This window comes from Cupressus sempervirens, chromosome 1 (genome assembly GCF_028749045.1).
Source record: "Cupressus sempervirens isolate cs-2001-9-10 chromosome 1, ASM2874904v1, whole genome shotgun sequence".
Classification (NCBI taxonomy): Eukaryota; Viridiplantae; Streptophyta; class Pinopsida; order Cupressales; family Cupressaceae; genus Cupressus; species Cupressus sempervirens.
In genome coordinates, this window is record NC_143118.1 from 234,934,424 (window position 1) to 234,946,296 (window position 11,873).

General features: G+C 32.7%; 1 protein-coding gene across 1 annotated transcript; it reads left to right on the forward strand.

Annotated features, from left to right (window-relative positions):
- Nucleotides 1-1,210: 1,210 nt before the first annotated feature.
- LOC149577022 (cytochrome P450 86B1-like) lies at nucleotides 1,211-4,353 on the forward strand. The gene is made up of 2 exons (XM_089825076.1): nucleotides 1,211-2,065; nucleotides 3,605-4,353. The coding sequence occupies exons 1-2, from the start codon at nucleotides 1,211-1,213 to the stop codon at nucleotides 4,262-4,264; spliced, it is 1,515 nt and encodes a 504-aa protein (XP_089681202.1). The 3' UTR covers nucleotides 4,265-4,353.
- Nucleotides 4,354-11,873: the final 7,520 nt, after the last annotated feature.

The window sequence follows — 11,873 nt, forward strand, 5'->3', positions numbered from 1 at the left end:
CATCAAGCACACTCCATGGAGATGTGAAATTTTGGAGAAACTATGTCTCATTGTGTAAGGGAGGTGGAAACAATGTTATTATGAGGTCAATTTTTTGATTTACTTCAAGAGTAGGATTTGCAATTTGAAGTTGCAAACTACTTTCAAAGATTGGTGAAGGAGCTTCATCAAAGTTTCTAGAGGAATAATATTGGTGAAGGTTTTTCACTTTTATTGGATTAATGTAATAAGGGGGGAATGTTGGACTTATTACATTAATTAATTAGGTTAGTTTCTAATAAGCGAGAATGGTAGAGTGTTAGATTCATTACATTAATTAGGATATTTACTGTGTTTAGATTAGATAAATAAAATTAGTTCAATATATAATTGTGAGAAGTTATTCCCATAGGTAGTTGTAAGGGAAAATAAGACTATATAAAGATGTTCAGACATCAATGTAAATAATAATTCAATATCATTTCCGTATCAATTCTGTATGTATGCAAATGTATACAGTTAAAAGGAAAAGGAAAGGAGTTTTTATAGTCGAAAATACCAATCATAATTTTTGAGTTGACATATGATGACACTGATATGAAACTACCTTGCAATCTTTTCATAAGCAACACCTAACAATCAAGACCGTGCCGATTTAATCACCATTATATGTGATTTGAACAGTTTGGTAATGTGGACTTTTCCCAATAACTCGCTTTAACTGAACCGTTGGCTTGATTGAAGAGTACCATTATCCATAGCTTGATTACCGATAACGAGTTGGGCCAAATCCATCTGTCGTCTAGACTTTGCATTTAATGGTGTTTATATTTTTGGAAACAATACTATCTCTTTTATGACGAAAATTCTGTCTTTGTAATGACTTTAATCCCTGCCTTTTTAGTGGATGTAGGCATAAATGGATGAACCATGAATACACGTACTTTTTATCCTGGGGTCTGTTTTTATCCACGTAAAACATCTATCCATTCAACAAATTCTTGGTTGCTGTTTCGTTTTTATTCCTGATTTAAATTGATCAAGAGTTTGGTCCTGGCAAATGGAATATACCCCTGGTGTTTCTCCCAATAAATCCCCGCAATGGTTTAGTTGGTTTCATTAAGAGAGTCTCGGTTTATATATATGATTTGTTTGCTGCATCCTGCTGCATAACACTTGTCGTTGCTATTATCATTGATCTGCAAGAGATTTGCATAAAGATTGCCAAGCTATGGAGGTATTTGACTTGAATACAGTGGCTACATTGACAGTGATCGTCGTTAGCGTTATGATACTATATTTTAGCAAAGGTCCGCTAAATTGGCCAGTAGTGGGTATGGTACCGTGGATAGTGTGGCATTTAGGAAATATTTATGAGGACGGGTGCAAAATGGTACTGGAGAAGGGTGGGACTTTCATAGTTAGAGGCCCCTGGTTCTTTAGAAGCAACCTTTTCCAAGTAGTCACATTTAGGCCTGATAATGTAGAGTATATTCTTAGGGAAGAGTTTAGCAATTACCCCAAAGGTCCCTATTTCAAAGAAGTGTTTTTCCACACATTTGGCCATGGTCTATTTACAGCAGATGGTGAGTTGTGGAAGCGCCAAAGAAAACCCACTGTAATGGCAGTAAGTAGCAGCAAATTTAAAGATAGGAATTTAAAACTGTTGAAGAAATCTCTGCACAAGAAACTTTTGCCTTTTCTTGAAGAAGTAAAAGAGAAGAAAACATCAGTTGATCTGCAACATGTCCTCGTTGAGTTTTCTATGGATAATTTCTTTATGGCCATTTTTGGGAGGGAGGCAGATGGTGGAACTTTCGCTCAGGCCTTTGATGAAGCATCTGAGTGCTGTATTTACCGTTTTCTCTGCCCTTCATTTGTGTGGAAGCTTATGAGGTATTTCAACGTGGGTTTTGAGAAGAGGTTGAAAATAGCTGAAGCAATTGTAAGAGACTCTGTAGCTGAGATGGTGAGGGATAGAGTTAAGGAGCTGGAGGAAGGTCATGAATTGCAAGGAGACATATTATCCAACTTCATCAAATTAGAAAGGGAACAAGGACGTACTCCTCCGCAAGATTTGTTGGAGGTATGTAAGGTTCATAAACTGTTCATGTACTCTTTTGCAGGTGAGGATCGGGATAGAAATTGATAAGTAGGAGATGATTTCCACAGCTAGTCAAATTGTGATGTGAATATCAGGATTTAACTGTGTGATTTTTGAGTCAAACTCGATGACCCATGTTTCATGAGTAGTGATTCAACATGAATCCATCTCTCATGAGAATAAATGGAACACTTAGCACTCATTGGATCTAGGTGATGCTCACAGGGGTGAAGCACCGGGACTTCCCGGGAGGTCACCCATCCCAGTACTACTCCAGCCTGAGCGCGCTTAACTACGGAGTTTCCTCCACAATTAAACCCAAAGCTTGCAACCCCATTTGCAAAACCTTCACCAAGTGTTGTGCCTTATGAACCATTCATTAGAAAGCCCCTTAAGCTCATCAATTGATAAGTAGGAGATGATTTCCACAGCTAGTCAAATTGTGATGTGAATATCAGGATTTAACTGTGTGATTTTTGAGTCAAACTCGATGACCCATGTTTCATGAGTAGTGATTCAACATGAATCCATCTCTCATGAGAATAAATGGAACACTTAGCACTCATTGGATCTAGGTGATGCTCACAGGGGTGAAGCACCGGGACTTCCCGGGAGGTCACCCATCCCAGTACTACTCCAGCCTGAGCGCGCTTAACTACGGAGTTTCCTCCACAATTAAACCCAAAGCTTGCAACCCCATTTGCAAAACCTTCACCAAGTGTTGTGCCTTATGAACCATTCATTAGAAAGCCCCTTAAGCTCATCAATTGATAAGTAGGAGATGATTTCCACAGCTAGTCAAATTGGGATAGAAATTTCTTACTCATCTATTGGACCAACAATTTTAGAGCTGATTTTTAGAGTTCTGGTGGCCATTTGTCTATTTTGACACACACGATTGTATTCTTTTGATTTATTAATTTATAACAAATTAGATTTGCTATATTACTAGGATTCAGATTCTATTTTGTGTAATTTTTCAGTTAAACTTATTGACTTATGATTCATCAGTAGTAGTTTTACTAAGAGTCGACCATCACTTATTACAATGAGTGAAACACTTAGCACTTATTAAAAGAAGATTATTTTCGAAAATGTGAGGCACTTCTGAAAAGAGGTTACGCATCCTAGTGCTGCTCCAGCTAATGCCCACAACACTATGACATTTCTTTCATGAATAAACCCACTTCACTTGCGACCCAATTTACAAAACCTTCAGCAGGTATTGTGCCTTATGAAACATACATAAGAAAGTTCTTTAATCTCATCAATTAATAAGTACAAGATAGTTTCCGCTATAAGTCAATTTGTGATATTGCTACTACAATTCTAACTGTGTAGTTTTTGAGTCAAATTTATTGATCTATAATTCATTAGAAGTGGTTGTAGATTCTTGTGTGCATATCACTGATTCCAATGTGCATATCATATGTAGACAGTACATAGTTATGTTTTTAGTCCCTAGTCTGTTATTGTATTAATTTTATGTATTTGATAAGGTATATTTTTATGAAATTTTAGGGTCTGACTATGAGCATGTTTCTCGCGGCGAAAGACACTACTGCTCTAGCAATGTCATGGTTCTTTTGGCTTATAAGCATGCACCCACATGTGGAGGAGAAAATAGTCTCTGAACTCTCACAAATTGTGAGTTCAAAAATGTTGAGCAAAGAATATGATAGAGAGGAGATTTTTGGTTGGGAAGAATTGAAAAACATGAATTACTTACAGGCTGCTTTGTCGGAAGCCATGAGGCTTTGTCCTCCTGTTCCTGCAGTTTTCAGAGAAGCAACAATTGATAACATCCTACCAGATGGAACTCCTATAAAGAAAGGCACAAAGTGTCTGGTATTCGTATATGCCACAAATAGAATGGAAAGCATATGGGGGAAAGATGTCCTTGAATTCAAGCCAGAGAGATGGATTACTAAACAGGGGGTGTACATGAACCAAAGCGATTACAAGTTTCCAGTGTTTACTGCAGGTCCTCGGATATGCATTGGGAAGGACTTGGCCTATTCGAATATGAAGTTAATAGTTGCCAATATCATTGCTCGCTATCGAATAGATGTTGAAGCTGGTCATCAAGTGAAGCCCATGCTTGGGATAACTCTATTCATGAAGCATGGCCTAAAAGTCACAGTGCATGCCAGAAGTGATATTTGTTCCTTAAAAGAATAGTATAATAGTATTAATATATGTATGGATCTGTGTAAAATGGCTTTGATTGGGCTCTATTATTATTATTATTCATAATGAAATGATATTGTTTGTAATATTGTTGAAATACATTATGGGATATTTAAATATTAGCATACTTATCTTATCCCAGTAGTAGTTGTAAGTAAATCAATTGAATATAGATTAAGATTGAGTATTTCGTTGTGATTTTTAAAAATTTATTTCTGGTTTCTTGTTTTTGCAGATTAGTTCTATTAATTTATTTTATTGATTCAGTGCAATAATTGTATTATTTGGCACCAATCAAGAGTAAATTTTTTGCTATAAATTTATCACATGTATACACACTAAATTTCTACCATTTACAAATATAGAAAACAAAATTATTTGAATTGGATTATATAAATTCAACTGTAGTTTTTAAATAATTTTTTTTATCTTTAATTAAATTATATACTACTCTAATTAATTAAATTATTATAACTTATATCAAATACAAGCTATTATATGGCACACTTTTAGTACATTGCTTCTTAGCTGACAAAGCCTAGAAGTCTATTTCGTCTTGTTGCCAGATCAAGTCGAGAGGTCTAACTTTCACAAGCTGGGTTTTTTTAAATGAGAACATTAAAAAATTATTATGCTATCTACTTGCAAATTTGAGAGAAACTATATGTCTATTCATATTTAACATGTTTTGAGCAAGAATGAATTGTAATATCGTGTGGAACATCAAATCTAAAGAGGCTTATCATACTAATTTGTGATAAAGCTAAATATCAACAGCCACTTAAGACTTTTGTTCTTTCTTGTATTTGATTCCAATGTTTTCTCTCAGAAAAACGAGGGCTTGGGATGTTTGACTTCGAAGATCACCATCTCTGCAGAGAATTATTGAGATGAAACAATTGATGAGAAAAAAAAGAATACAGACATTATATAAAATGTTGATCCAAAATTAAGCGTTGGAATCCCAAGCTCTTTTTTTTTGTCAAATTTATAGGTAAATATATAACAAATATTACAGTGACTGTCGATTGTTCATTAAAGAGTGTAGTTAGCATGACCAGCTATGAATGGCTATGAACGGCTGAAGGTGGCTGCACGAGTTTCATATTTTGGTTTGTGCTGACAGTATATTTAATTTATTTGAACATTTCCTACGTGGTAACATTAGAAACAAGATCAGTCAGCATCCAAGTTCCTCCAAAAGACTGCAAGGACATGTTTTCGTTTGCATAAATTCTGTATAGTTACACGAATTTTTATCAGCTAACACAATGATACCAAATTGATGGTTTTTTTTTGCTTTATCATCTAAAGTCAAATGATTTTTGCAGAAAGATAGAAGAATTAAATCGAATTATAAATGCTATCCTTTGCTCGAAAAAATGTGCTAAAGTAATATTAATCATTTCTTGTCTGACTTGAAAGTCATTACAACAATAATGTAAAAATAAATAAATAAATAAAATATTTCAAAATCACACAAACAATTAGGTTATGTTTTATAATAGGCAATTTCTTTTGTTCCTAATCTAATCTGATCTTAGAGCACTTGTTTCCACTCCAAGTCTGTTATGACGCTCTCCAGCATGAAATTCCACTGAAAATTAGGGGAAAGTATAGTGTCCTCTTTTTAAAAGTTTAAGAAAATACCAAAAAAATTCATGATTTTTTGAAAATGGAGAAGACAGGAAATAAATACTTCAAATAAATGCTAATTCTATAACTAAGCCATGGATAATTTATAGTACAAGAGGAGTTCAAAATGCAAGTACCAATATGTGATTTGTATTCTTATTTGGTTTAGAGAAGATTGAAATTAAATGGATATATAATTGCACTAAGTCTTAAGCTATGTATTATGCTTATTGAATACTGAGAATTAAATATTAAGTCATGTAAATGAAATATTAAGCAATGCAAATGATGTCATATCAAAACACTTCTTTTAGAACAATAGATATAATCAATAAAATTATATATTAACAACTATCAGCAAAATGTGTTTATGAAAACCTCTGATAGAATCAATGAAATTATTATAAATCTTCGGTCTAAACTTGCTAACCATAGTTAAATTTCTAAACTGAACAAATCCTCAATGGATAAGAAGTCATAGTATACACATAAAAACAACATATGGGAATATGGAAGCCCTTTACAATGCCAAGATTTAAAAATAACAACAATAAATAACAAGTGCCACATAGTGGGCATGTAGTTGTCTTTTATAGTTAATAGAATTAACTAAACCATGATAATTACAAATATAAAAAATGGTTTATTGTGGTATAGTAAGTGAAATATGAAAAAGATAAAAATGATATGTGATAGTTTATCGTTAACTAAATTAAAAATAAAACTTTAATAGTAAAAAATGTAGATAACTCTAAACTATTATTAAACAAATTACTTTTTAACTTTTAAAAGATTCCTTCTGAAATCAATTTTATTTGTAATCTAAGGGAGTTGTTTTTAATAAGATTGAAAATAAGCTTAATATATTCATAGATTAACTTACCTTTAATTTTAGTTTCCCTTTATAAATGGTATTAGTATATTTCTTTTTTTTTTTTGGTTAAATTTTGAGAGTCTTTAATGTTTTGTTAAAAAAATTCAAAGTCATGACCATTTTTGTCTTATAATCAGAAGCAAGTATTCAATATGTCTGTATATTTATTTATACATAAGTTCCGGTAATATTTGCTATTGGAATATTTTTTGTATGTTATGTTTTGATATATGCAAATATATATAATAGTAGACTGGTGGTTTTATTCTCTCTGAATGCTCTATTTTCTCTTATTTCTCTACCTCTACCAATAAGTGGTATCAAAGCCTAAGGTTTCTCAAAAGGAGTTGTTGAAGGAAAGATTTAGTAGCAGTTAAAAGTTCCACCAAAGGTATTCAACCAAGTAAATCAATGGCAAGCACAAGTTTAACAAATCCTCAAATCCCGCAGTCCAATGGGAAAAATTATGATTATTGCTCCGTAACAATGAAGGCACTATTTTGTTCTCAAGATATTTTTAGTGGAGAATGGTTATCTAGCAAAACTACAAATGCTAAGAAGGGATTTTGAAACTATTTTCATGAAGGAATCAGACTCAATAGAATCTTTCTTCATACAAGTGATGGGTATAGTCAATCAAATTAGATCTCATGGTGAGACACTAGAAGATAGAAGAATTGTTGAAAAGATTTTGAGGAGTTTACCTACAAGGTTTGAATCCATAGTTGTGGCCATAGAGGAGAAAAAGAATTTCTCACAATTTTCAGTTGATGAGCTTAATGCCTCTCTTATTTCTCATGAGCATAGGCTTAGTAGGTCAACAAGTTCATCATTGGAGCATGCATTGAAGACACAAGCTTTAATCAACCATGGAAGAGGCAAAGGAAGAACAAATTTCAAAGGTAAAGGAAGAAATTCGTATAGAGGTGGAAGAAGTAGCCCATCAAGCTCAAGTGGAAGAAGCAACAACCAATATTGAAGTCACAATGAAACTCAAAATTAGCCTCAAGGCCAAAGGTATGACAAGTCTCAAATCCAATGTCATTATTGCAAAAATTATGGGCATTATTCAAATGAATGTAAGAAGAAGCAATATGATTTTAACAAGAAAAATGCAAATTTTACAAAAAAAAAATCAAAACAAAAAATGAGAACAAAATACAATATTTTTGGCTTGCAATGTAGCACAAAAAAATGAAAAAGATGTACGGTTTTTAGACTCAGGGTATAGCAACCACATAATAGGGAATTTAGAAATGTTTTCAAGCTTGGATGAAAAAATAAAATCTGATGTCATTTTAGAGAATGATGATAAGGTGGTAGTCAAAGGAAAATGGGACATCAACATTCTAACTAAGAAGGGGGAGAAGAAATATATTTCTGATGTTTATTTTGTTCCGAATTTAAAGCATAATTTGATAAGTATTCGCTAGCTTGTTCAAAAGGGGTTTAGAGTATCTCTCAAAAATGGAGAATGCACAACTTTAGATAAATTTTCAAGCAATCAACTCATTGCCAAGATTCAAATGACAAACAATAGAATGTTTCCCTTAAAGATTAAGCTAGATTTGAATGTGGATTTTGCTCAAGCATACACCACTGTGAATGCACAAGAGGGTAAAAGAGAACTTGTTGCTGTCACTCAAACTATATTTCAAACAGGAATAAAAGATGAAAATTGGCTTTGACATCTAAGATTTTGGCATTTAAACTTTGGAGGCCTAAATTTATTTCATAGGAGAAGCATGTTGAAAGGGTTGCCTTTAATAGAAAAACTAGAAAGAGTATGTGAAGGGTGCATCTTGGGAAATCAACATAAAGAATCATTTCTAGCAAGTCAATTAGAGTAAAAACATATGTACAAATTATTCTTTCAGATTTGTGTGGGCTAATGCAAATGCCTTGAATTGGTGGAAGATTTTATTTTTTGACATTCATGTAATGTCCCTCTTTCTGAGGTGGATTTTAATAATAATATAGTTAAATATAAGATAATAAATTAGTAATAAATAAATATATAATGTACTAAATCAATATTATCATTATAATAATCTAAATTTTATAATGATAATATTACTATGATAAATGCTATAGAATATTTCATCAAAAATGTATTTATGTTAAATATAATAATTATTAAATATAAAACATCTAATACAAAATATTAATTATAATAATATATATATATGAAAGTGATATGTTAATGGAAAGCAACCTAACTTTTAAAATAAATAATTATAATAAAAGTAATATTCAATTATTAGAACTATAACATGAATATGAAATATATGCCTATATTTAGTCATATATATTTAATAATAATGCTATTATGAACTGTCTAAAATATATATTAGACATAATAATAATATTCTACTGAATTATATATATTATAATTGAATTAAAAATACAAAATATAAAATAATACTTTGCAATCAAAGTACAAAATCATATAAATAATAATTTAAATAAATAAAATTAATATTAACAAACTCATAATTACAATAAGTAAATGAATGATATTCATACTAAATAATGTTCATAATACTCATACACTAAAAATGTTTCAATAGACTACATAATTAAAACTAATAACTTTCGTCACTTAAGTCACGAGATTTTGAAAGGTCGCCTCCCCTTCCACATTTACAAAACATATAAATGGAATGAGTCAACACTGGAGAAAGGGATACGATTGGAGCAACATAATTTAATGCCGCATACGCTCATGCACACTGAGATCTCTGTGTCACGACAAGAAAAAGAGGAATACGTATAAGGAATAGGAAGGGTAGACGGAGATAAGGGAGATGAGAAGCAGAGCAAGACATAGATCTGCATGCACGAGAGTAGGAGATTATTACAAATACGAAAAAAACCAATGCGAATGGCAAGAACCAAAGAACATGGAGGGGAGAACTTGCAAACCGAGCATTACAAATGAATTAGACGAATAGGAGAATAGAGCAAGGACAGACGATTCTAGTTTACGGGAGCATCAAAATACTCCAACATAAGAAGAAAACGAGAATCACGCATCACATTCTGCTACACCTATTACTTTGGATAGACGCCGGGAAATATCATCATGGAAGGACTTCAGATTCATAACAAATTGTGTATAACCACACACCCAAGGAGTCAGACACAGAAAAGGAAAGAAGTGGCAAATAGGATAGCCATCATCGATTCAGCAAGGAAAGAAGTCGTTCAGATGCATCAAATAAGGCAGAGACCCGAAATTATATATAACTATCATCACTGTTAATAGGAGAAGATACTTGAGGAAAGACAATAGATAAATATCAATCAACAAACATATAGCAAGGTGGGTGTTAGATTAATCTGAGTGTGAGATGAACACCATACTTCAGGAGAACTTCATATCCTTACATAAAAAGACTACAGTTCTTAAAATATGGAATTCATGAGCACTCCCTATGAGGCCCTCGACCAGCAGACTGTAACTATTATGATAAGAAAGGAAGAATCATTATCTCCAACTAAAGACAAAACAGTGAATTAATTTTGTAGTTTTATTTATGCTGTGTGAATTCACTCTATTTAGAGAAACTGCCTGTTGGCATTTAAGTGCAGGTTTATATTAGCCACATCAAGAAGGGATCTCCAAATTACAGAGATTGATTCGGACCAGACACAACATCAATATTGACAGCGACTTACAATCTCCAGAACATCAGAATTGGTATCTTATAAACAAACTTTTGTAGCTTACTCTTGTTCTATATCAATTAAAGAGTTGTTTACAACTTAAATATAGAAAGAAGTCACTTATAGTTGAAATTTGGAGAATATTGTCTCTATATTCCAAGCTAGGTGGATTGGGGACATTACAATTCATTGATGACTACTCAAGGAAAATATGGGTTTATTTTCTACAGCATAAGAGTGAGGTATTTAAATATTTTTGTCGATTCAAAGCTCTTGCTGAAAAACAAAGTGGTTATTACATCAAAGTATTGAGAATAGATAGAGGTGGTGAATACATCTCAAATGATTTTCTAAGATTTTGTAAAGGTCATGGAATTCACAAGCAATTCACAACTAGATACACACCTCAACAAAATGGGGTAGCTGAAAGAAAAAATAGAACAATCATGGAAATGGCTAGAAGCATGTTAAGAGCAAAGCATTTGTCAAATGAATATTGGGCTGAAGTTGTTTCATGTGCAACTTACATAGTAAATAGATATCCAAAAAAATGTGTCAAGAATGTGATTTCGGAAGAAGCATGGAGTGGAAGAAAACATAGTGTTTCTCATATGAGAGGTTTTGAATGTGTGTCATATGCACATATGCCAGATGAATTGAGAAGGAAATTGGACAACAAGGGAGAAAAATGTATATTTGCGGGATAAAGTGATGAATCAAAAGCATACAAATTTTACAATCTAATCAGCATGAAGGTCATAATCAGAAAAGATGTGTAGTTTATAGAAGAAGAAATGTATGATGAATGTGTAGAAAAATAGCCAACATAACAGCAAGCATACCACAAGAGGAAAATGAAGTTTTAATACCAGAAAATACTCCTTCAAATGTGACTCCTTCCACACCCATTCAAGCTCAACAAAGTGGTCCACAAGTGACACCATCACCAAATGTAAGATCAACATCACAGATGCAATCAAACAACCCACAAGTGGATAAAAAACACCATCTACAAGTGGCCATCAAGGTGCTAGTCCATCAAGTCCACATTCCACTGGTTCTACATCAAGTGACATGTCAAATCCTACATTGGCAAGCTTGAGGAGACAAAAGACTAGAATTATTAGAGACATTTATGATCAAAATGAAGGTGAGAATAATGCTGATTCAATCTCTCTTTATGCTTCATACTCACAAGTAGATGACCCAATTCCTTTTGAAGATGCAATTAAAAATGAAAAATGAGAAAATGCAATGGATGAAGAAATTGATGCAATTGAAAAGAATCAAACATGGAATTTAGTGAGTCTTTCAAAAGGAAAGGATGTCATAGGAGTAAAGTGGGTTTACAAAACTAAGTTGAATTCAAATGGTGATGTGCAAAAATATAAGGCAAGGCTAGTTGCTAAAGGTTATTCACAA

Excerpts from the sequence above, each read along its gene's own strand:
- LOC149577022 (XM_089825076.1), top strand. The coding sequence starts at position 1,211 with ATGGAGGTATTTGACTTGAATACAGTGGCTACATTGACAGTGATCGTC. Across the intron at positions 2,066-3,604 it reads CTCCGCAAGATTTGTTGGAG|GGTCTGACTATGAGCATGTT; the intron begins GTATGTAAGGTT and ends ATGAAATTTTAG.